Source organism: Salmo salar, chromosome 01 (assembly GCF_965601325.2).
Source record: "Salmo salar chromosome 01, fSalSal1, whole genome shotgun sequence".
In the NCBI taxonomy this organism is placed as follows: Eukaryota; Metazoa; Chordata; class Actinopteri; order Salmoniformes; family Salmonidae; genus Salmo; species Salmo salar.
This window is the reverse complement of record NC_138291.1, coordinates 116,840,880-116,868,471: the sequence shown is the minus strand read 5'-3', so window position 1 is coordinate 116,868,471 and position 27,592 is coordinate 116,840,880. Positions and strand designations below refer to the sequence as shown.

At 43.0% G+C, this 27,592-nt stretch overlaps 1 protein-coding gene across 2 annotated transcripts in view; it reads left to right on the top strand.

The window, feature by feature from the left end:
- Positions 1–27,592, top strand: part of LOC106591860 (dedicator of cytokinesis protein 1) — a 747,377-nt gene that overhangs the window by 166,115 nt on the left and 553,670 nt on the right. For both annotated transcript variants that reach the window (XM_045687698.2, XM_045687696.2), the window contains exons 26-27: positions 1,144–1,271; positions 13,323–13,418. In XM_045687698.2, coding sequence (XP_045543654.2) covers positions 1,144–1,271; positions 13,323–13,418 — 224 coding nt within the window. The remainder of the gene's footprint in view (positions 1–1,143; positions 1,272–13,322; positions 13,419–27,592) is intronic.

Sequence of the window (27,592 nt, the reverse complement as noted above, 5' to 3'; positions counted from 1 at the left end):
GTAGATGGATGGATGGATGGGTAGATGGATGGGTGGGTAGATGGATGGGTGGGTAGATGGGTGGGTAGATGGATGGGCAGATGGATGGATGAGTGGGTAGATGGATGGGTGGGTAGATGGATGGGTTGGTAGATGGATGGGTGGGTAGATGGATGGATGGGTAGATGGATGGCTGGGTAGATGGATGGGTGGGTAGATGGGTGGATGGGTTGATGGATGGGTGGGTAGATGGGTGGGTGGGTAGATGGATGGATGGGTAGATGGATGGATGGGTAGATGGATGGATGGGTAGATGGATGGGTGGGTAGATGGATGGATGGGTGGGTAGATGGATGGGTGGTTAGATGGATGGGTGGTTAGATGGATGGGTGGGTAGGTGGATGAGTGGGTGGGTGGATGCGTAGATGGATGGGTGGGTAGATGGATGGGTGGGTAGATGGGTGGGTGGGTAGATGGATGGATGGGTAGATGGATGGATGGGTAGATGGATGGGTGGGTAGATGGATGGATGGGTGGGTAGATGGATGGGTGGGTAGATGGATGAGTGGGTGGGTGGATGCGTAGATGGATGGGTGGGTAGATGGATGGGTGGATGGGTGGGTAGATGGATGGGTGGGTAGATGGATGGATGGATGGATGGGTGGGTAGATGGATGGATGGGTGGGTAGATGGATGGATGGGTGGGTAGATGGATGGATGGGTGGGTAGATGGGTGGGTGGGTAGATGGATGGGTGGGTAGGTGGATGGGTGGGTGGGTGGATGGGTGGGTGGATGGATGGGTGGGTGGATGGATGGGTAGATGGATGGGTGGGTAGATGGGTGGGTGGGTAGATGGATGGGTAGATGGATGGGGGGGTGGATGATGGATGGGTGGGTAGGTAGATGGATGGGTGGGTGGGTGGGTGGGTGGGTAGATGGATGGGTGGGTAGATGGATGGGTGGGTAGGTAGATGGATGGATGGGTGGGTGGGTGGGTGGGTAGATGGATGGGTGGGTAGATGGATGGGTGGGTGGATGGGTGGGTAGATGGATGGGTGGGTAGATGGATGGATGGGTGGATAGATGTATGGGTGGGTAGATGGATGGGTGGGTGGGTGGGTGGATGGATGGGTAGATTGATTGGTACTGTATGTTTCCTGCAGACTGCCGGGAGATCCTGCTTCCTCTGATGACAGAACAGCTGAAGTTTCATCTAGAGAAACAGGAGGAACTGGAGGCCTGCTGTCAGCTACTGAGTAACATACTGGAGGTGCTCTACAGGAAGGATGTGGTGAGGAACACACAGACACCCACCACTACCTCTGTTCTATACTGTCCCCTATATTCACACCCCTCTGTTCTATACTGTCCCCTATATTCAGACCCCTCTGTTCTATAGTGTCCCCTATATTCAGATCCCTCTGTTAATTAACCTCTTGGGGCTAGGTGGGACGCTAGCGTGCCACCTGTGGTGCACTCCATCAACAGCAGGTGCATTTCAAGAGCGGCAAATTTGAATCCAAATAAATGTCAAAATTCAAATTTTTCAAAAATACAACTATGTTACACCATTTGAAAGATAAACATCTCCTTAATCTAACCACGTTTTACGATTTCAAAAAGGTTTTACGGCGAAAGCATAAATTTAGAGTATGTTAGGACAGTACATTTACAAGAGTTGTGTGTAATGTTTTGTCAAGTCAAAGACAGGGTCACCAAAACCATAAAACCAGCTAAAATGATACACTAACCTTTTACAATCTCCATCAGATGACACTCCTAGGACATTATGTTAGACAATGCATGCATTTTTAGTTCTATCAAGTTCATATTTATATACAAAAACAGCGTTTTACTATGGCATTGATGTTGAGGAAATCGTTTCCCTCCAATAACCGGCAGTCAAGTCAGCGTCAGAAATTAAATAATTAAAATTAGAAAACATTGTTAAAATATTATATTGTCATTTAAAGAATTATAGATTTACATCTTTTGAACGCAATCAACTTGCCAGATTTAAAAATAACCTTACTGGGAAATCACACTTTGCAATAATCTGAGCACTGTGCCCAGAAAAATACGCGTTGCGATACAGACTAGACGTCATGTTGGGGAGATCTAAAATCGAAAATACTATGTAAATAATCCATTACCTTTGATTCTCTTCATCAGATGTCACTTCCAGGTATCACAGGTCCATAACGAATGTAGTTTTGTTCAAAAAAGCTCATCATTTATGTCCAAAAATCTCCGTCTCGTTAGCACATGATGTAAGCCAGCCGGACTTCTCGTCATGAACGAGGGGAAAAAATATATTTCCGTTCGTTCAAACATGTCAAACGTTGTATAGCATAAATCATTAGGGCCTTTTTTAACCAGAACATGAATAATATTCAAGGTGGACGAATGCATAGCCTTTTATAACGTATTGGAACGAGGGTACCCAACATGAAGTAGCGCGCCAGGTGTCTAATGGGACATCACCGTTCCATGGCTCTTGTTCGGTCAGATCTCCCTCCAGAAGACTCAAAACACTTTGTAAAGGCTGGTGACATCTAGTGGAAGCAATAGGAAGTGCCAAAATATTCCTAAACCCCTGTGTCTTTCAATGGGATAGCTTTAAAGTCAATACAACACATCAGGTATCCACTTCCTGTCAGAAAATGTCTCAGGGTTTTGCCTGCCAAATGAGTTCTGTTATACTCACAGACACCATTCAAACAGTTTTGGAAACTTTAGAGTGTTTTCTATCCATATATAATAAGTATATGCATATTCTAGTTACTGGGTAGGATTAGTAACCAGATTAAATCGGGTACATTTTTTTTATCCAGACGTGCAAATGCTGCCCCCTAGACCCAACAGGTTAAATAGTCTCCCCTATATTCAGACCCCTCTGTTCTATACTGTCCCATATATTCAGACCCCTCTGTTCTATAGTGTCCCCTATATTCAGATCCCTCTGTTAAATAGTCTCCCCTATATTCAGACCCCTCTGTTCTATACTGTCCCATATATTCAGACCCCTCTGTTCTATAGTGTCCCCTATATTCAGATCCCTCTGTTAAATAGTCTCCTATATTCAGACCCCTCTGTTCTATAGTGTCCCCTATATTCAGACCCCTCTGTTCTATAGTGTCCCCTATATTCAGACCCCTCTGTTCTATACTGTCCTCTATATTCAGACATCTCTGTTCTATAGTGTCCCCTATATTCAGACCCCTCTGTTCTATAGTGTCCCCTATATTCAGACCCCTCTGTTCTATACTGTCCCCTATATTCAGACCCCTCTGTTCTATAGTGTCCCCTATATTCAGACCCCTCTGTTCTATAGTTTCCCCTATATTCAGACCCCTCTGTTCTATAGTGTCCCCTATATTCACACCCCTCTGTTCTATAGTGTCCCCTATATTCAGATCCCTCTGTTAAATAGTCTCCCCTATATTCAGACCCCTCTGTTCTATAGTGTCCCCTATATTCAGACCCCTCTGTTCTATAGTGTCCCCTATATTCAGACCCCTCTGTTCTATAGTGCCTGATATTCAGACAGACCCTTTTCCCAGAATCATTATCCACAAGAAACAGGGCCCGTCACCCCCACAGCAGGGCCCGTCACCCCACAGCAGGGCCCGTCACCCCACAGCAGGGCCCGTCACCGCAAAGCAGGGCCCGTCACCGCAAAGCAGGGTCCGTCACCCCAAAGCAGGGCCCGTCACCACAAAGTGTCTCAGACTAGTGGTGATCTAGGACCTCTTCATACAATCTGATCTAGGACCTGTCCATACCATCTGATCTAGGACCTCTCCATACAATCTGATCTAGGATCTGTTCATACCATCTGATCTAGGATCTGTCCATACCATCTGATCTAGGATCTGTCCATACCATCTGATCTAGGATCTGTCCATACCATCTGATCTAGGACCTCTCCATACAATCTGATCTAGGACCTCTCCATACAATCTGATCTAGGATCTGTCCATACCATCTGATCTAGGATCTGTCCATACAATCTTATTCATTACTATCTGTTCATTACATTTTCATTACACCATTACTATTAAAGTCTTCCAAAGCCAAGTGAACAAACAGATCATCGACCATCTCGAGTCCCACCGTACTTGCAATCCGGTTTCCGAGCTGGTCACGGGTGCACCTCAGCCACGCTCAAGGTACTAAACGGTATCATAACTACCATCGATAATAAACAGTACTGTGCCGCCGTATTCATCGACCTGGCCAAGGCTTTCGACTCTGTCAATCACCACGTTCTTATTGGCAGACTCGACAGCCTTGGTTTCTCAAATGACTGCCTCGCCTGATTCACCAACTACTTTTCAGATAGAGTTCAGTGTGTCAAATCGGAGGGCCTGTTGTCTGGACCTCTGGCAGTCTCTATGGGGGTGCCACAGGGTTAAATTCTTGGGCCAACTCTTTTCTCTGTATACATCAATGATGTCACTCTTGCTGCTGGTGATTCTCTGATCCACCTCTACGCAGACGACACCATTCTGTATACTTCTGTCCCCTCTTTGGACACTGTGTTAACCTGTTATGGCTAGGGGGCAGTATTTTCACGTCCGGATAAAAAACGTACCCGATTTAATCTGATTATTACTCCTGCCCAGAAACTAGAATATGCATATAATTATTAGCTTTGGATAGAAAACACTCCAAAGTTTCTAAAACTGTTTGAATGGTGTCTGTGAGTATAACAGAACTCATTTGGCAGGCCAAAACCTGAGAAGATTCCATGCAGGAAGTGCCCTGTCTGACAATTTCTTGCCCTTCTTGATTATCTCTATCCAATACAGGGGATCTCTGCTGTTACGTGACACTTCCTACGGCTCCCATGGGCTCTCAGAAGGCGGCAAAAAGCTGAATCGTGGCTTTGCAGGCTCTGGCTGAAAAAAAAGTAGCGCGTTTGGGTAGTGGCTGGTCACAGTACTGTGATACTCAGGCTCGTGCACGAGGGGATCCCATGCTTTTATTTTCTCTCTCTTTGTACGTATACACGCTTTCCCGGTTGGAATATTATCGCTTTTTTACGATAAAAATTGCATAAAAATGTATTTTAAACAGCGGTTGACATGCTTCGAAGTACGGTAATGGAATATTTAGATATAACAATGGATTATTTTGAACCAAACCAACATTTGTTATTGAAGTAGCAGTCCTGGGAGTGCATTCTGATGAAGAACACCAAAGGTAATCAAACTTTTCTAATAGTAAATCAGAGTTTGGTCAGGGCTAAACTTGGTGGGTGTCTAAATAGCTAGCCGTGATGGCTGGGCTATCTACTCAGAATATTACAAAATGTGCTTTCACCGAAAAGCTATTTTAAAATCGGACACCTCGATTGCACAAAGGAGTTCTGTATCTATAATTCTTAAAATAATTGTTATGTTTTTTGTGAACGTTTATCGTGAGTAATTTAGTAAATTCACTGGAGGTTTGCGGGGGGTATGCTAGTTCTGAACGTCACATGCTAATGTAAAAAGCTGTTTTTTTATATAATATGAACTTGATTGAACAAAACATGCATGTATTGTATAACATAATGTCCTAGGTGTGTCATCTGATGAAGATCATCAAAGGTTAGTGCTGCATTTAGCTGGGGTTTTGTTTTTTGTGACATTATATGCTAGCTTGAAAAATGGGTGTCTGATTATTTCTGGCTGGGTACTCTGCTGACATAATCTAATGTTTTGCTTTCGCTGTAAAGCCTTTTTGAAATCGGACAGTGTGGTTAGATAAAGGAGAGTCTTGTCTTTAAAATGCTGTAAAATAGTCATATGTTTGAAAAATTTAAGTTTTTGTATTTTTGAGGAATTTGTAATTCGCGCCACACCTATCATTGGATATTGGAGCAGGTGTTCCGCTAGCGGAACGTCTAGATGTAAGAGGTTAAAACCTCTTACATCTAGCGGAACCCCTAGCCAACAGCCAATGGGATCGCATGGCGCGAAATACAAAAACTACTAAAATACCACAATTCAATTTTCTCAAACATATGACTATTTTACACCATTTGAAAGATAAACCTCTCCTGAATCCAACCACGTTGTCCGATTTCAAAAAGGCTTTACAGCGAAAGCAAAACATTAGATTATGTTTCGGATACCACCACAGAAAAAAACAACAACACAGCCATTTTCCTAGCAAGGGTAGCCGTCCAAAAGCACAAAACCAGCTAAAATGATGCACTAACCTTTGACGATCTTCATCAGATGACACTCCTAGGACATTATGTTAGACAATACATGCATTTTTTTGTTCCATCAAGTTCATATTTATATAAAAAAAAAAACATTTTACATTGGCGCGTGACGTTCAGAAAATGTATTCCCACCAAAAACCTCCGGTGAATTTACAAAAATACTCATCATAAACGTTGACAAAATACATAACAATTATTTTAAGAATTATAGATACAGTACTCTTTTATGCACCCGCTGTGTCAGATTTCAAAATGACTTTACGTAGAAAGCACATTGTTCAATATTCTGAGTACTGATCCCCAAGCTATTCAGTTAGCCGTCCAGCCATGGCATCCACAAAACGCTGAAATATGTTAAAATTATTATCATACCTTTGCTGATCTTCGGCTGAATGCACTCGGAAGGTCTCCCACTTCCACAAGAAATGTTCATTTGTTCGATAAAGTCCATCATTTATGTCAAAATAAATCCGTTTTGATGGCGCGTCCAGATCACCATTCCAAGATGCATCTCTCCACCGTCGATGAAAAGTTATAAAGTTCCCTCAGCGTTTGTAGAAACATGTCAAACCATGTTCACAATCAATCTTTTGGGTGTTATTATCGTAGAATTTCGATAATATTCCAACCGGACAATAGCAGATTCATTACAAAAGAAAAAGAAAAATGGCTAATCCTTCGTGAGCGCGTGCGAGGTAAGGCAATGACCCCAGGTCGACCACATACTGTTCCGGGTATTATTCAATCAAATTGTATTCTAGAAGCCTCAAACAAGGTTCTAATGACTGTTGACATCTAGTGGAATATGTGCAATATGACATCACAGACACTGTAGTTTAGACAGAACATCATTTGAAATGACTACAGCCATCTGAGGTCAAACTTCCTGGTTGGATTTTTCTCAGGTTTTTGCCTGCCATATGAGTTCTGTTATACTCACAGACATCATTCAAACATTTTTAGAAACTTCAGAGTGTTTTCTATCCAAATCTACTAATGATATGCACATCCTACCTTCTGAGTCTGAGTAGGAGGCAGTTTAATTTGGGTACGTTTTTCATCCGGCCGTGAAAATACTGCCCCCTGTAGTGAAGAGGTTAACAAACCTCCAAACGAGCTTCAATGCCATACAACTCTCCTTCCGTGGCCTCCAACTGCTCTTAAACGCAAGTAAAACTAAATGCATGCTCTTCAATCGATCGCTGTCCGCACCTGCACGCCCGTCCAGCATCACTACTCTGGACGGTTCTGACTTAGAATATGTGGACAACTACAAATACCTAGGTGTCTGGCTAGACTGTAAACTCTCCTTCCAGACTCACATTAAGCATCTCCAATCCAAAGTTAAATCTAGAATTGGCTTCCTATTTCGCAACAAAGCCTCCTTCTCTCATGCTGCCAAACATACCCTCGTAAAGCTGACTATCCTACCGATCCTCGACTTCGGTGATGTCATTTACTAAATAGCCTCCAACACTCTACTCAGCAAATTGGATGCAGTCTATCACAGTGCCATCCGTTTTGTCACCAAAGCCCCATATACTACCCACCACTGCGACCTGTATGCTATCGTTGGCTGGTCCTCGCCTCGTATTCGTCGCCAAACCCACTGGCTCCAGGTCATCTATATGTCTTTGCTAGGTAAAGCCCCACCTTATCTCAGCTCGCTGGTCACCATAGCAACACCCGCCCGTAGCACGCGCTCCAGCAGGTATAGCTCACTGGTCATCCCCAAAGCCAATTACTCCTTTAGCCGCCTTTCCTTCCAGTTCTCTGCTGCCAATGACAGAACGAACTGCAAAAATCACTGAAGCTGGAGACTTATATCTCCCTCACTAGCTTTAAGCACCAGCTGTCAGAGCAGCTCATAGATCACTGCAGCTGTACACAGCCCATTGTAAATAGCACACCCAACTACCTCATCCCCATATTGTTATTTGTTTTTTCTGCTCTTTTACACACCAGTATCTCTACTTGCACATCCTCATCTGCACATCTATCACTCCAGTGTTAATGCCTAATTGTAATTACTTTGCCACTATTGGCCTATTTATTGCCTTACCTCCTTACTTCATGTGCACACACTGTATACAGATTTTCTATTGCGTTATTGACTGTACGTTTGTTTATCCCATGTGTAACTGTGTCATTGTTTTTGTCGCACTGCTTTGCTTTGTCTTGGCCAGGTCGCAGTTGTAAATGAGAACTTGTTCTCAACTGGCCTACCTGGCTAAATAAAGGTGAAATAAAATAAATGAAGCCTAACTGATTCTAGATCAGTACTCCTTCTCTGAGATGTGTTGTGGTCCGAGCCCAGGTCCTTCTAACTTTATTACTTTGATTCTCTGTTAGTCCACTCTACTAAATATAACATTTATAATCTCTTAGTCCACTCTATTAAATATAACATTGATCTCCTGTTAGTCCACTCTATTAAATATAACACTGGTCAATTCTCAGTCCACTCTATTAAATATAACATTGATCACCTGTTAGTCCACTCTATTAAATATAATATTGATAATCTCTAAGTGGACTCTATGAAATATAATATTGATAATCTCTTAGTCCACTCTATTAAATATAATATTGATCTCCTGTTAGTCCACTCTATTAAATATAATATTGATAATCTCTTAGTCCACTCTATTAAATATAACATTGATAATCTCTTAGTCCACTCTATTAAATATAATATTGATATCCTGTTAGTCCACTCTATTAAATATAATATTGATATCCTGTTAGTCCACTCCATTAAATATAATATTGATATCCTGTTAGTCCACTCTATTAAATATAATATTGATAATATCTTAGTCCACTCTATTAAATATAACATTGATATCCTGTTAGTCCACTCTATTAAATATAATATTGATAATCTCTTAGTCCACACTATTAAATATAACATTGATATCCTGTTAGTCCACTCTATTAAATATAATATTGATATCCTGTTAGTCCACTGTATTAAATATAATATTGATATCCTGTTAGTCCACTGTATTAAATATAATATTGATATCCTGTTAGTCCACTCTATTAAATATAATATTGATATCCTGTTAGTCCACTCTATTAAATATAATATTGATATCCTGTTAGTCCACTCTCCTCCATCCACTCCAGTAAAAACAACATGCTAGTGAAAAGCAGCTGTGGGACTACTAGATGGATCTCTGGTGTGTATTAATGTCCTGCACTACAGAGTTTCTGATATAATTGCTGTAATCCCATTCCATATCAGAAACAAATTATTATTTCATGGACCTTTCCTTCAATAATTTAGTTGGTTTCATTGGCAGAGTTCCCATAATTCAATACAGAGAGAACCATCACTCAATATCATAGTACACTGCTAAAAGAAATAAAGGGAACACTTAAACAACACAATGTAACTCCAAGTCAATCACACTTCTGTGAAATCAAACTGTCCACTTAGGAAGCAACACTGATTGACAATAAATTTCACATGCTGTTGTGCAAATGGAATAGACAACAGGTGTAAATTATAGGCAATTAGCAAGACACCCCCAATAAAGGAGTGGTTCTGCAGGTGGGGACCACAGACCACTTCTCAGTTCCTATGCTTCCTGGCTGATGTTTTGGTCACTTTTGAATGCTGGCGGTGCTTTCACTCTAGTGGTAGCATGAGACGGAGTCTACAACCCACACAAGTGGCTCAGGTAGTGCAGCTCATCCAGGATGGCACATCAATGCGAGCTGTGGTAAGAAGGTTTGCTGTGTCTGTCAGCGTAGTGTCCAGAGCATGGAGGCGCTACCAGGAGACAGGCCAGTACATCAGGAGACGTGGAGGAGGCCGTAGGAGGGCAACAACCCAGCAGCAGGACCGCTACCTCCGCCTTTGTGCAAGGAGGAGCAGGAGGAGCACTGCCAGAGCCCTGCAAAATGACCTCCAGCAGGCCACAAATGTGCATGTATCTGCTCAAACGGTCAGAAACAGACTCCATGAGGGTGGTAAGAGGGCCCGACGTCCACAGGTGGAGGTTGTGCTTACAGCCCAACACCGTGCAGGACGTTTGGCATTTGCCAGAGAACACCAAGATTGGCAAATTCGCCACTGGCGCCCTGTGCTCTTCACAGATGAAAGCAGGTTCACACTGAGCACATGTGACAGCGTCTGGAGACGCCATGGAGAACGTTCTGCTGCCTGCAACATCCTCCAGCATGACCGGTTTGGGGGTGGGTCAGTCATGGTGTAGGGTGGCATTTCTTTGGGGGGCCGCACAGCCCTCCATGTGCTCGCCAGAGGTAGCCTGACTGCCATTAGGTACCGAGATGAGATCCTCAGACCCCTTGTGAGACCATATGCTGGTGCGGTTGGCCCTGGGTTCCTCCTAATGCAAGACAATGCTAGACCTCATGTGGCTGGAGTGTGTCAGCAGTTCCTGCAAGAGGAAGGCATTGATGCTATGGACTGGCCCGCCCGTTCCCCAGACCTGAATCCAATTGAGCACATCTGGGACATCATGTCTCGCTCCATCCACCAACGCCACGTTGCACCACAGACTGTCCTGGAGTTGGCGGATGCTTTAGTCCAGGTCTGGGAGGAGATCCCTCAGGAGATCATCCGCCACCTCATCAGGAGCATGCCTAGGCGTTGTAGGGAGGTCATACAGGCACGTGGAGGTCACACACACTACTGAGCCTCATTTTGACTTGTTTTAAGGACATTACATCAAAGTTGGATCAGCCTGTAGTGTGGTTTTCCACTTTAAATTTGAGTGTGACTCCAAATCAAGACCTCCATGGGTTGATAAATTGGATTTCCATTGATTATTTTTGTGTGATTTTGTTGTCAGCACATTCAACTATGTAAAGAAAAAAGTATTTAGTAAGATTATTTCTTTCATTCAGATCTAGGATGTGTTGTTTAAGTGTTCCCTTTATTTTTTTTAGCAGTATATTTTTTCCCCATCCATTCCCTGCACTTATTGTTACACTCCATGTGATATGAATTCAGCGCAGAACTCCATTAGTTATTGTGTTAGGAAAGCAATAGAGCGGTTCTGAAATCAAAAGGCACCGTGACGTCAGAGATGGTATAGAAACATGAGAGAGAGAGCCCTGTTGGGATTGCATAATGTCATGCGTCATACCTGACACATTGAGAGGAGAGATCAGATACTACCTTTTAAGATTGGAGATGGTGTGAGGTGTGTGTGTGTGTGTGTTGTGTGAAAATAGCACTGAATTATTGAAGGTTTTGGGGCGGTGGAAGCGGTAGCTAGCGTGCCACTGTCTTAGATGGATTTGTCCACAGACAGCCCAGATCCCCACTCCCCCTGCTCGCTGTGCCCTTCATCCTCCTGGCTAGCCATGATTGGCTGAGATAATGAAGGGGTTGGAAATGCCAAGAGATTAGATCTGATTGGTCTGTAATGTCACAGTGGCTTCTTCGTAAACTTCAGGTGCTGCTATGGTCAGATGACTTGGTAATAGAGCTTTTTGGCCACGCACACTAGTGGTGGATTCGCCGTCGGGAAAAAAATGACATTTATGCAGAAAAGTACCTCATACCTACTGTAAAATATGGTGGTGGGTCATTGATGTTATGGTAACATATTGTGGTGGATCACTGATGTTATGGTAACATATGGTGGTGGATCACTGATGTTATGGTAACATATGGTGGTGGGTCATTGATGTTATGGTAACATATGGTAGTGGGTCATTGATGTTATGGTAACATATGGTAGTGGATCATTGATGTTATGGTAACATATGGTGGTGGATCACTGATGTTATGGAAACACATGGTAGTGGGTCATTGTTATGGTAACATATGGTAGTGGGTCACTGATGTTATGGTAACATATGGTGGTGAATCACTGATGTTATGGTAACATATGGTAGTGGGTCATTGATGTTATGGTAACATATGGTGGTGAATCACTGATGTTATTGTAACATATGGTAGTGTGTCATTGATGTTATGGGGCTATTTAGCTTCCACTGGTCCTGGGGGTCTTGTTATTTAGCTTCCACTGGTCCTGGGGGTCTTGTTATTTAGCTTCCACTGGTCCTGGGGGTCTTGTTATTTAGCTTCCACTGGTCCTGGGGGTCTTGTTATTTAGCTTCCACTGGTCCTGGGGGTCTTGTTATTTAGCTTCCACTGGTCCTGGGGGTCTTGTTATTTAGCTTCCACTGGTCCTGGGGGTCTTGTTATTTAGCTTCCACTGGTCCTGGGGGTCTTGTTATTTAGCTTCCACTGGTCCTGGGGGTCTTGTTATTTAGCTTCCACTGGTCCTGGGGGTCTTGTTATTTAGCTTCCACTGGTCCTGGGGGTCTTGTTATTTAGCTTCCACTGGTCCTGGGGGTCTTGTTATTTAGCTTCCACTGGTCCTGGGGGTCTTGTTAAGGTCAACAGCATCATGAACTTTACCCAGTAACAGGACATTTTAGCCTAAAACAAGGTTGCCTGAAAATGGGCCCCAAGTAGATCTTCCATGAAGACAACCTCCCCAAGCACACGTCAAAACCCTCCTCCTATCTTCTTTATTGTATTACTTGTTCAACAAAATCTCTTTCTCTGAGCAGTTCTACTAGTATAAAATAATATAATTGTAAAAAATAACATACAATATAGCTCAGTCTTTGTGTTAAGGATGTTTGCAAAGCAACAAAGATGACTAGCATAATCATTTATAAAGCATCTCAGGGGTTTGTGGTATATTTAAGCAATAAGGCACGAGGAGGTGTGGTATATGGCCAATATACCACAGCTAAGGACTGTTCTGAGACACAACGCAACGCTGTATACGGTCTGATATACCACGGCGACCGTATACCACGAGTATGACAAAACATTTCTTTTTTTTCCTGCTCTAATTACATTGGTAACCAGTTTATAATAGCAATACGGCTCCTCGGGGGTTTGTGATAAAACAAGCATTTTTGCATCATACCCGTTATATATTGTCTGATATTCGCACAGTTGAACTACTGTTTCAGCCAATTAGCATCCAGGACCCAAACTAGCCAGTTTTATAAATCTCAACATACACTGTTGAAAACATTCTGTGTCTATCGATTTCCTCAGTGAAATATCAACCTAATCTCTTGTCCTCCTCCTCCTCCTCCATCTTGTGTGTCCAGGGTCCTACTCAGTGGCATGTCCAGATCATCATGGAGAAGCTCCTGAGGACAGTCAACAGAACAGTCATCTCCATGGGCAGAGACTCTCCTCTCATTGTAAGTGACTCTTCTTCAAACCTCCCAACCAGCCTTATGAACCTCTAAAACTCTGTTCCTACTTCTTCCCTTCTCTCCTGTGTCTGGGAATCTGACAACCAGGATTTCTGAGAAAAAAAACTGGAAACTTTTGACAAAGTTTCTAGAATTTTTCAACCTTAATTGTCCCTCTGCAACATCAACTTCCATCCACAGCATCACAGAGCGATGGAAACCTTGTTCTGAGTGAGTCATCCCTAGACTCACACAGCTTCATGTAGATTCACTCCAAAGGTTCCCTTGATCTCCCTCACTGCTTTCATCTGCTTTATTAGCCTGGCTATGTCATATTTCAGCGTGTGTGTGTGTGTTCCGTGTGTGTGTTCCGTGTGCGTATTCCGTGTGTGTGTGTGTTGCGTGTGTGTGTGTGTGTGTTCCGTGTGTGTGTGTGTGTTCCGGTGTGTGTGTGTGCCGTGTGTGTGTATGTGATCTGTCACCTAATACAGACAGCGTTCCTAAAGCCAGACCCATGCAGGTTCTCTGTGAGTTATCTAATCAGTGGATTCTCTTTGTGCGTCCCAAATGGTACACTATGTCCTATTGGCTCCTATAGGGCTGTGGTCTAAAATAGTGCTCTATATAGGGAACAGGCTTCCATTTTGGGACACTGGTTCTGTGATACTGAGGCCGAGCCAATCATCCTCTCAGCTGGAACTCTGAGACAATTAAGTCACTGATAAGTCATTCTGTATCTGTGCTGTCATCCTGACGACGCTCCGCCCGCCACGACATGCACTCATCCATTTACATGAGGCTGACGGTAGGAACGTGGGAGGAATGTGGGGACTTTGGCAAGGACGCATACTATATGTACACAGTTGGGGTGATTTGACAATGGATGTACTGTAGATTGCAGACCAAACCAAACGACAACTGGAATTTGGATTACTAAATGTGATCGGAATTCCGGGATACGGAATATTATGGGATTTGAAGTTACAGTAGAATGGAGAGGTCAGATGGTCCCAGTAGTTACAGTAGAATGGAGAGGTCAGATGGTCCCAGTAGTTACAGTAGAATGGAGAGGTCAGATGTCCCAGTAGTTACAGTAGAATGGAGAGGTCAGATGTCCCAGTAGTTACAGTAGAATGGAGAGGTCAGATGTCCCAGTAGTTACAGTAGAATGGAGAGGTCAGACGTCCCAGTAGTTACAGTAGAATGGAGAGGTCAGATGGTCCCAGTAGTTACAGTAGAATGGAGAGGTCAGATGTCCCAGTAGTTACAGTAGAATGGAGAGGTCAGACGTCCCAGTAGTTACAGAAGAATGGAGAGGTCAGATGTCCCAGTAGTTACAGTAGAATGGAGAGTTCAGACGTCCCAGTAGTTACAGTAGAATGGAGAGGTCAGATGTCCCAGTAGTTACAGTAGAATGGAGAGGTCAGACGTCCCAGTAGTTACAGTAGAATGGAGAGGTAAGATGTCCCAGTAGTTACAGTAGAATGGAGAGGTCAGATGTCCCAGTAGTTACAGTAGAATGGAGAGTTCAGATGTCCCAGTAGTTACAGTAGAATGGAGAGGTCAGATGTCCCAGTAGTTACAGTAGAATGGAGAGGTCAGATGGTCCCAGTAGTTACAGTAGAATGGAGAGGTCAGACGTCCCAGTAGTTACAGTAGAATGGAGAGGTCAGACGTCCCAGTAGTTACAGTAGAATGGAGAGGTCAGATGGTCCCAGTAGTTACAGTAGAATGTAGAGGTCAGACGTCCCAGTAGTTACAGTAGAATGGAGAGGTAAGATGTCCCAGTAGTTACAGTAGAATGGAGAGGTCAGATGTTACAGTAGAATGGAGTGGTCAGATGTCCCAGTTGTTACAGTAGAATGGAGAGGTCAGATGTCCCAGTAGTTACAGTAGAATGGAGAGGTCAGATGTCCCAGTAGTTACAGTAGAATGGAGAGGTCAGATGTCCCAGTAGTTACAGTAGAATGGAGAGGTCAGATGTCCAAGTAGTTACAGTAGAATGGAGAGGTCAGATGTCCCAGTAGTTACAGTAGAATGGAGAGGTCAGATGTCCCAGTAGTTACAGTAGAATGGAGAGGTCAGATGTCCCAGTAGTTACAGTAGAATGGAGAGGTCAGATGTCCCAGTAGTTACAGTAGAATGGAGAGGTCAGATGTCCCAGTAGTTACAGTAGAATGGAGAGGTCAGATGTCCCAGTAGTTACAGTAGAATGGAGAGGTCAGATGTCCCAGTAGTTACAGTAGAATGTAGAGATCAGACGTCCCAGTAGTTACAGTAGAATGGAGAGGTAAGATGTCCCAGTAGTTACAGTAGAATGGAGAGGTCAGATGTTACAGTAGAATGGAGTGGTCAGATGTCCCAGTTGTTACAGTAGAATGGAGAGGTCAGATGTCCCAGTAGTTACAGTAGAATGGAGAGGTCAGATGTCCCAGTAGTTACAGTAGAATGGAGAGGTCAGATGTCCCAGTAGTTACAGTAGAATGGAGAGGTCAGATGTCCCAGTAGTTACAGTAGAATGGAGAGGTCAGATGTCCCAGTAGTTACAGTAGAATGGAGAGGTCAGATGTCCCAGTAGTTACAGTAGAATGGAGAGGTCAGATGTTACAGTAGAATGGAGTGGTCAGATGTCCCAGTTGTTACAGTAGAATGGAGAGGTCAGATGTCCCAGTAGTTACAGTAGAATGGAGAGGTCAGATGTCCCAGTAGTTACAGTAGAATGGAGAGGTCAGATGTCCCAGTAGTTACAGTAGAATGGAGAGGTCAGATGTCCCAGTAGTTACAGTAGAATGGAGAGGTCAGACGTCCCAGTAGTTACAGTAGAATGGAGAGGTCAGATGTTACAGTAGAATGGAGAGGTCAGATGTTACAGTAGAATGTGGAGGTCAGATGTCCCAGTAGTTATAGTAACAGTAGGATGGAGAGGTCAGATGTCCCAGTAGTTACAATAGAATGGAGAGGTCAGACGTCCCAGTAGTTACAGTAGAATGGAGAGGTCAGACGTCCCAGTAGTTACAGTAGAATGGAGAGGTCAGACGTCCCAGTAGTTACAGTAGAATGGAGAGGTCAGACGTCCCAGTAGTTACAGTAGAATGGAGAGTTCAGACGTCCCAGTAGTTACAGTAGAATGGAGAGTTCAGACGTCCCAGTAGTTACAGTAGAATGGAGAGGTCAGACGTCCCAGTAGTTACAGTAGAATGGAGAGGTCAGACGTCCCAGTAGTTACAGTAGAATGGAGAGGTCAGATGTCCCAGTAGTTACAGTAGAATGGAGAGGTCAGACGTCCCAGTAGTTACAGTAGAATGGAGAGATCAGACGTCCCAGTAGTTACAGTAGAATGGAGAGGTCAGACGTCCCAGTAGTTACAGTAGAATGGAGAGGTCAGACGTCCCAGTAGTTACAGTAGAATGGAGAGGTCAGACGTCCCAGTAGTTACAGTAGAATGGAGAGGTCAGACGTCCCAGTAGTTACAGTAGAATGGAGAGGTCAGACGTCCCAGTAGTTACAGTAGAATGGAGAGGTCAGACGTCCCAGTAGTTACAGTAGAATGGAGAGGTCAGATGTCCCAGTAGTTACAGTAGAATGGAGAGGTCAGATGTCCCAGTAGTTACAGTAGAATGGAGAGGTCAGATGTCCCAGTAGTTACAGTAGAATGGAGAGGTCAGATGTTACAGTAGAATGGAGAGGTCAGATGTTACAGTAGAATGTGGAGGTCAGATGTCCCAGTAGTTATAGTAACAGTAGGATGGAGAGGTCAGATGTCCCAGTAGTTACAGTAGAATGGAGAGGTCAGATGTTACAGTAGAATGTGGAGGTCAGATGTCCCAGTAGTTATAGTTACAGTAGGATGGAGAGGTCAGACGTCCCAGTAGTTACAATAGAATGGAGAGGTCAGACGTCCCAGTAGTTACAGTAGAATGGAGAGGTCAGACGTCCCAGTAGTTACAGTAGAATGGAGAGTTCAGACGTCCCAGTAGTTACAGTAGAATGGAGAGTTCAGACGTCCCAGTAGTTACAGTAGAATGGAGAGGTCAGACGTCCCAGTAGTTACAGTAGAATGGAGAGGTCAGATGTCCCAGTAGTTACAGTAGAATGGAGAGGTCAGATGTCCCAGTAGTTACAATAGAATGGAGAGGTCAGACGTCCCAGTAGTTACAGTAGAATGGAGAGGTCAGACGTCCCAGTAGTTACAGTAGAATGGAGAGGTCAGATGTCCCAGTAGTTACAGAAGAATGGAGAGGTCAGACGTCCCAGTAGTTACAGTAGAATGGAGAGGTCAGACGTCCCAGTAGTTACAGTAGAATGGAGAGTTCAGACGTCCCAGTAGTTACAGTAGAATGGAGAGGTCAGATGTCCCAGTAGTTACAGAAGAATGGAGAGTTCAGACGTCCCAGTAGTTACAGTAGAATGGAGAGGTCAGATGTCCCAGTAGTTACAGAAGAATGGAGAGGTCAGACGTCCCAGTAGTTACAGTAGAATGGAGAGGTCAGATGTCCCAGTAGTTAAGATAGGTATTTAAGTATTGACAATCAGACTCTATTGGTGTTAAGAGGGGAGAGAGAGACAGTATGACTGTCTCTCCTTAGAGACCTACCTTAACCCCACTACAGTCTGACTGTCTCTCCTTAGAGACCTACCTTAACCAAACTACAGTCTGACTGTCTCTCCTTAGAGATCTACCTTAACCAAACTACAGTCTGACTGTCTCTCCTTAGAGATCTACCTTAACCAAACTACAGTCTGACTGTCTCTCCTTAGAGATCTACCTTAACCAAACTACAGTCTGACTGTCTCTCCTTAGAGATCTACCTTAACCAAACTACAGTCTGACTGTCTCTCCTTAGAGATCTACCTTAACCAAACTACAGTCTGACTGTCTCTCCTTAGAGACCTACCTTAACCAAACTACAGTCTGACTGTCTCTCCTTAGAGACCTACCTTAACCCCACTACAGTCTGACTGTCTCTCCTTAGAGACATGTGTGTGAACTCTCAGCCCTCTGTCTCTATGAGCTGCTGTCTGTCATTGCATTTAAATCAGTCAGTCTATCATTATTTAATGATCAATAAGAACAGGCTTGAATTTTGAACAGGCCCGAGACCCAGTTAGACTGACTGCATCTAACTGACCTTGTTTTTCTGAGCTGAGAGGCAGTCAGCCTCTTAGATTTACATTTATGCTTTAAATTTCTCTATTCTTTCTCTACCCTCTCGTTCACCCTCTCCCCTCGCATTCTCCCTCTCTCTCCCCTCTCTTTCTCCATATCTCTCCCTTCTAAATCGCCCTCTCCCCTCGCATTCTCCCTCTCTCCCCTCTAAATCTCCCTCTCCCCTCTCATTCTCCCCCCCTCTCCCCTCTCATTCTCCCTCCCTCTCCCCCCTTTCATTCTCCCCCTCATTCTCCCTCTCTCTCCCTCTTTCTCCCCTCTCATTATCCCTCTCTCTCCCCTCTCATTCTCCCTCTCTCTCCTCCCTCTCCCCTCTCATTCTCCCTCTCTCTCCCTCTCTCCCCTCTCATTATCCCCTCTCATTATCCCTCTTTCTCTCTCTCTCATTCTCATTCTCTCTCCCTCTCATTCTCCCTCCCTCTTCCCTATCACTCTCCCTCTTTTTTCCCTCTCTCTTTCTCGTTCTCTCTCTCTCTCTCTAGTGGTGAACACATCATTTAATGGGAGCGATCAAAGTGATGACTAGTTGAGTCAGGTTTTGTTGTAGCTACGTTGGCCATGGTCAGTGAAGAGGAACGTGTCTCTGTATCTGTGTCTCTGTGTCCTAAAGGATGCTTAGGCAGGGTTCCACTGTACAACAGCTCTAAGAAAACCTTACAGCATAGTGTTGGTATGCAAGTGTTCACACTGGTCACTGCTCCCTTATGGGTCAACTCAGTGGAGGTAGAAACACAATCAACTCAGTGGAGGTAGAAACACAAACAGAATCAACTCAGTGGAGGTAGAAACACAATCAACTCAGTGGAGGTCAGAAACACAAACAGAATCAACTCAGTGGAGGTAGAAACACAAACAGAATCAACTCAGTGGAGGTAGAAACACAAACAGAATCAACTCAGTGGAGGTCAGAAACACAAACAGAATCAACTCAGTGGAGGTAGAAACACAAACAGAATCAACTCAGTGGAGGTCAGAAACACAAACAGAATCAACTCAGTGGAGGTAGAAACACAAACAGAATCAACTCAGTGGAGGCAGAAACACAAACAGAATCAACTCAGTGGAGGTAGAAACACAAACAGAATCAACTCAGTGGAGGTAGAAACACAAACAGAATCAACTCAGTGGAGGTCAGAAACACAAACAGAATCAACTCAGTGGAGGTAGAAACACAAACAGAATCAACTCAGTGGAGGTCAGAAACACAAACAGAATCAACTCAGTGGAGGCAGAAACACAAACAGAATCAACTCAGTGGAGGTAGAAACACAAACAGAATCAACTCAGTGGAGGTCAGAAACACAAACAGAATCAACTCAGTGGAGGCAGAAACACAAACAGAATCAACTCAGTGGAGGTCAGAAACACAAACAGAATCAACTCAGTGGAGGTCAGAAACACAAACAGAATCAACTCAGTGGAGGTCAGAAACACAAACAGAATCAACTCAGTGGAGGTCAGAAACACAAACAGAATCAACTCAGTGGAGGTAGAAACACAAACAGAATCAACTCAGTGGAGGTCAGAAACACAAACAGAATCAACTCAGTGGAGGTCAGAAACACAAACAGAATCAACTCAGTGGAGGTCAGAAACACAAACAGAATCAACTCAGTGGAGGTCAGAAACACAAACAGAATCAACTCAGTGGAGGTAGAAACACAAACAGAATCAACTCAGTGGAGGTCAGAAACACAAACAGAATCAACTCAGTGGAGGTACAAACACAAACAGAATCAACTCAGTGGAGGTCAGAAACACAAACAGAATCAACTCAGTGGAGGTCAGAAACACAAACAGAATCAACTCAGTGGAGGTCAGAAACACAAACAGAATCAACTCAGTGGAGGTCAGAAACACAAACAGAATCAACTCAGTGGAGGTAGAAACACAAACAGAATCAACTCAGTGGAGGTCAGAAACACAAACAGAATCAACTCAGTGGAGGTCAGAAACACAAACAGAATCAACTCAGTGGAGGTAGAAACACAAACAGAATCAACTCAGTGGAGGTCAGAAACACAAACAGAATCAACTCAGTGGAGGTCAGAAACACAAACAGAATCAACTCAGTGGAGGTACAAACACAAACAGAATCAACTCAGTGGAGGTAGAAACACAAACAGAATCAACTCAGTGGAGGCAGAAACACAAACAGAATCAACTCAGTGGAGGCAGAAACACAATCAACTCAGTGGAGGTCAGAAACACAAACAGAATCAACTCAGTGGAGGTAGAAACACAAACAGAATCAACTCAGTGGAGGTCAGAAACACAAACAGAATCAACTCAGTGGAGGTCAGAAACACAAACAGAATCAACTCAGTGGAGGCAGAAACACAAACAGAATCAACTCAGTGGAGGTCAGAAACACAAACAGAATCAACTCAGTGGAGGTAGAAACACAAACAGAATCAACTCAGTGGAGGTAGAAACACAAACAGAATCAACTCAGTGGAGGCAGAAACACAAACAGAATCAACTCAGTGGAGGTAGAAACACAAACAGAATCAACTCAGTGGAGGTAGAAACACAAACAGAATCAACTCAGTGGAGGCAGAAACACAAACAGAATCAACTCAGTGGAGGTCAGAAACACAAACAGAATCAACTCAGTGGAGGTCAGAAACACAAACAGAATCAACTCAGTGGAGGTCAGAAACACAAACAGAATCAACTCAGTGGAGGCAGAAACACAAACAGAATCAACTCAGTGGAGGTCAGAAACACAACAGAATCAACTCAGTGGAGGCAGAAACACAAACAGAATCAACTCAGTGGAGGTCAGAAACACAAACAGAATCAACTCAGTGGAGGTAGAAACACAAACAGAATCAACTCAGTGGAGGTAGAAACACAATCAACTCAGTGGAGGCAGAAACACAAACAGAATCAACTCAGTGGAGGCAGAAACACAAACAGAATCAACTCAGTGGAGGTAGAAACACAAACAGAATCAACTCAGTGGAGGCAGAAACACAAACAGAATCAACTCAGTGGAGGTAGAAACACAAACAGAATCAAGTCATATTGTCATTCTGTGGTCCTGAATGTTTGATCACATCCACATCCAGCCTGTCATCTATCAAGCCTTTGTCTTTGCTCTCCTCTCAGGACTGCTTGATGTTGTACAGCTTCATCCTGGTTCATCCCACTCTCCTGCAGTGTACATGGAGGAGAGAAGTGGAGATGTAGTGGAACAACTCAGTTATTAACTGACAGTGTAGTGTTGATAGACAGGTTGCTATGCTGTGGTCCTCTGTATGCAGCCACTGACCAGTAGCACATCCTCACTGTAATACATCTCTGATTCCGTCCTCACTGTAATACAGCTCTGATTCCATCCTCACTGTAATACAGCTCTGATTCCATCCTCACTGTAATACAGCTCTGATTCCATCCTCACTGTAATACAGCTCTGATTCCATCCTCACTGTTATACAGCTCTGATTCCATCCTCACTGTAATACATCTCTGATTCCATCCTCACTGTAATACAGCTCTGATTCCATCCTCACTGTAATACAGCTCTGATTCCGTCCTCAGTGTAATACAGCTCTGATTCCATCCTCACTGTAATACATCTCTGATTCCGTCCTCACTGTAATACAGCTCTGATTCCATCCTCACTGTAATACAGCTCTGATTCCATCCTCACTGTAATACAGCTCTGATTCCGTCCTCAGTGTAATACAGCTCTGATTCCATCCTCACTGTTATACAGCTCTGATTCCATCCTCACTGTAATACAGCTCTGATTCCATCCTCACTGTAATACAGCTCTGATTCCATCCTCACTGTAATACAGCTCTGATTCCATCCTCACTGTTATACAGCTCTGATTCCATCCTCACTGTTATACAGCTCTGATTCCATCCTCACTGTTATACAGCTCTGATTCCATCCTCACTGTAATACAGCTCTGATTCCATCCTCACTGTAATACAGCTCTGATTCCATCCTCACTGTTATACAGCTCTGATTCCATCCTCACTGTTATACAGCTCCGATTCCATCCTCACTGTAATACAGCTCCGATTGGAATCCTCACTGTTATACAGCTCCGATTCCATCCTCACTGCAATACAGCTCTGATTCCATCCTCACTGCAATACAGCTCTGATTCCGTCCTCACTGCAATACAGCTCTGATTCCGTCCTCACTGTAATACAGCTCTGATTCCGTCCTCACTGCAATACAGCTCTGATTCCATCCTCACTGTTATACAGCTCTGATTCCATCCTCACTGTTATACAGCTCTGATTCCATCCTCACTGTAATACAGCTCTGATTCCGTCCTCACTGTAATACAGCTCTGATTCCGTCCTCAGTGTAATACAGTGTCTATAGTCGCTGTTCTCTACCACTTCACGCTACCCACAGTGCTGCAGCAGAACACTCATAGAAAGCAGAATCATAGTGAGATATGGCACTGCATCAGAATGTCTTGATGCAGACGAGCAGCACCCTGCGTTCCCTTGTAGAGATGAACACAGAATCTAGTCCAGTCCTTTCTAGACCCATCTTCCAGCTGCATGCTGTGTCAGTTGCTTTTGATACAGCATCGTATTACTGGTCTCTCTCACTACAGACTAACTCCACATATAACATTTAGAATGGATTAGTAAATAGTTTATTCATTTATTAATCATTACTCCCACATTTATACATGTTAGTAAGATACTTATTCACACATTTAGAAACAACATTTTGAAGTATTTCTTTGAAGGTTCCTAAGGCTGAAACTGAGATGAGGGAGAAAACAAAATATTTTTCCCATAATGCCCCTTCATCCTGGAATATGCTTCTGAAGATTGTAAAGTTAGGGGAGTTGGTGTCCTTGTGTGTTTTTAACACTCTGATCGACAACACTGTTTGTCATAACTGCGCTTGTTTCTAATCTTCAATTGGTATCTTTAAGTTGAGATACTTTGTCTTGTGTGTATTCTGTATTTCTCTGTCATGTTTTATGGAAACGCTGCTATTTCCATCTTTTTCCCTGAGGACTAACGACCATCTAAGTTCTGTTTCCACACCTGAGGACTAACGACCATCTAAGTTCTGTTTCCACACCTGAGGACTAACGACCATCTAAGATCTGTTTCCACACCTGAGGACTAACGACCATCTAAGATCTGTTTCCACACCTGAGGACTAACGACCATCTAAGATCTGTTTCCACATCTGAGGACTAACGACCATCTAAGTTCTGTTTCCACATCTGAGGACTAACGACCATCTAAGTTCTGTTTCCACACCTGAGGACTAACGACCATCTAAGATCTGTTTCCACACCTGAGGACTAACGACCATCTAAGATCTGTTTCCACACCTGAGGACTAACGACCATCTAAGATCTGTTTCCACACCTGAGGACTAACGACCATCTAAGTTCTGTTTCCACACCTGAGGACTAACGACCATTAAGTTCTGTTTCCACACCTGAGGACTAACGACCATCTAAGTTCTGTTTCCACACCTGAGGACTAACGACCATCTAAGATCTGTTTCCACACCTGAGGACTAACGACCATCTAAGATCTGTTTCCACACCTGAGGACTAACGACCATCTAAGATCTGTTTCCACACCTGAGGACTAACGACCATTAAGTTCTGTTTCCACACCTGAGGACTAACGACCATCTAAGATCTGTTTCCACACCTGAGGACTAACGACCATCTAAGTTATGTTTCCACACCTGAGGACTAACAACCATCTAAGATCTGTTTCCACACCTGAGAACTAATGACCATCTAAGGGCATGACAGCAGCAGTAGAAGATTCACCATAGAGGTGTAGAGGAGACTGAGAGGAGAGGGAGGCTAGGAAGGGGAGGAGAGGAGAGGGAGACTAGGAAGGAGAGGGGATGGTAGGGAGGAGGGTAGGGAGCAGAGGAGAGGAGTACGTTCATCTCTAGGAGACAGAACACGTCTCCTTCCTGAGCGGTATGACGGCTGCATGGTTCCATGGTGTTTATACTTGCGTACTATTGTTTGTACAGATGAACGTGGTACCTTCAGGCATTTGGAAATTGCTCCCAAGGATGACCCAGACTTGTGGAGGTCTACAATTTTTTTTGAGGTCTTGGCTGATTACTTTTGATTTTCCCATGATGTCAAGCAAAGAGGCACTGAGTTTGAAGGTAGGCCTTGAAGTACATTCACAGGTACACCTCCAATTGACTGAAATTATGTCAGTTAGCCTATCAGAAGCTTCTAAAGCCATGACATCATTTTCTGTAATTTTCCAAGCTGTTTAAAGACACAGTCAACTTAGTGTATGTAAACTTCTGACCCACTGGAATTGTGATACTGTGAATTATAAGTGAAATAATCGGTCTGTCAACAATTGTTGCAAAAATGACTTGTGTCATGCACAAAGTAGATGTCCTAACCGACTTGCCGAAACTATAGTTTGTTAACAAGAAATTTGTGGAGTGGTTGAAAAACGAGTTTTAATGACTCCAACATAAGTGTATGTAAACTTCTGACTTCAACTGTATATTCTCCCTTCCTATGTTCCAGAATGCAGGTGTGTTCTCCAAGTGCTAGATGGGAAGTTTTCAAAACTGGTTTCTGTGTTTTTCTTTGTCATGTTGGGATCTTTGTTTCTGTGTTTTTCTATGTCATGTTGGGATCTTTGTTTCTGTGTTTTTCTATGTCATGTTGGGATCTTTGTTTCTGTGTTTTTCTATGTCATGTTGGGATCTTTGTTTCTGTGTTTTTCTATGTCATGTTGGGATCTTTGTTTTGTAATGACCTTCATGAACAGATTTGTTTAATTTTTCACATTTTATTTTTTTGTATCATAAATTCGTTCAATTTTTGATATTTTAAAAACAGTATAAAATACACAGTATTGCACATAGTAAGTAAATCAATTGCACTTCTTTTCAGGTGTACATACAGATGAACAGATATTTCTATGGTTTATGCTACAGTACAACTATTGGAGAAGAATCCCACCCTCCTTCCATAATACAATATAGAGTGGTGTAGGTAATGAAGTACATATCAGCTAACAGGAAGCAGAGAGAGAGAGTGAGAGTGCATGGGGGCTGGCTGAGGAAGAATATAGAATATATACATCAGTATTATACCAGTAGTATATCAGTGCTATCAGTAGTACAAATACCAGTACTAATATCAGTACTATATCACTAATAATATCAGTAGTACTAATACCAGTACTAATATCAGTTGTACTAATAACAGTACTATATCACTAACAATATCAGTAGTACTAATACCAGTAGTATATCAGTACTAATATCAGTAGTACTAATACCAGTATTAATATCAGTACTATATCACTAATAATATCAGTAGTACTAATACCAGTAGTATATCAGTAATAATATCAGTAGTACTAATAACAGTAGTATATCATTACTAATATCAGTAGTACTAATACCAGTAGTATATCAGTAATAATATCAGTAGTACTAATACCAGTAATATATCAGTACTAATACCAGTAGTATATCAGTACTAATATTGGTAGTACTAATACCAGTAGCACTAATACCAACATATCAGTACTAATATCAGTAGTATTAATACCAGTAGTATATCAGTACTGATATCAGTAGTACTAATACAAGTAGTATATCATTACTAATATCAGTAGTACTACCTACATGTAGCAAGTGTACCAGTAGTATACCAATTGTATACCAGTAGCAAACATACCAGTAGTATACCAGTTGTATTACAGTAGTATACCATCCCTACCAGTAGTATTAATACCAGTAGTGTACCAGCCCTACCAGTAGTACTAATACCAGTAGTGTACTAGGAGTGTACCAGTATGATACCAGTAGTATACCCAGCCCTACCAGTAGTACTAATACCAGTATGATACCAGTAGTATACCATCCCTACCAGTAGTGTACCAGTATGATACCAGTTGTATACTATCCCTACCAGTAGTACTAATACCAGTAGTGTACTAGGAGTGTACCAGTATTATGCCATTAGTATACCAGCCCTACCAGTAGTGTACTGGTAGTGTACCAGTATGATGACATTAGTATACCAGTAGTACTAATACCAGTAGTGTACCAGTATGATGCCATTAGTATACCAGCCCTACCAGTAGTACTAATAGCAGTAGTGTACTAGGAGTGTGCCAGTATGATGTCATTAGTATACAAGTCTTACTAGTAGTACTAATACCAGTATGATGCCAGCAGTATACCAGCCCTACCAGTAGTGTACCAGTATGATACCAATAGTATAATATCCCTACCAGTAGTACTAATACCAGTATGATACCAGTAGAATACCAGCCCTACCAGTAGTAGTGTACCAGTATGATACCAGTAGTTTACCAGCCCTACCAGTAGTATACCAGCCCTACCAGTAGTACTAACATCAGTAGTGCACTAGTATGATACCAGTAGTACTAATACCAGTTGTGATACCATTAGTATACCAGCCCTACCAGTAGTACTAATACCAGTTGTGTACTAGTATGATACCATTAGTATACCAGCCCTACCAGTAGCACTATTACCAGTTGTGTACTAGTATGATACCATTAGTATACCAGCCCTACCAGTAGTGTACTTGTATGATACCAGTAGAATACCATTAGTACTAATACCCGTAGTACTAATACCAGTAGTATACTAGTATCATACCAGTAGTATACCATTAGTACTAATACCGATAGTACTAATACCAGTAGTGTACTAGTATGATACCAGTATTGTACTAATATGCTACCAGTAGTATACCAGCCCTACCAGTAGTATTAATACCGGTAGTATACCAGTAGTATACCAGCCCTACCAGTAGTACTAATACCAGCATTGTGCCAGTAGTATGCAAGCCCTACCAGTAGTACTAATACCAGTATTGTACCAGTAGTATACCAGCCCTACCAGTAGTACTACTACCAGTATTGTACCAGTAGTATACCAGCCCTACCAGTAGTACTAATACCAGTATTGTACCAGTAGTATACCAGCCCTACACTGCAGTGTTATTGTGTGGTGGTAAGTTGTT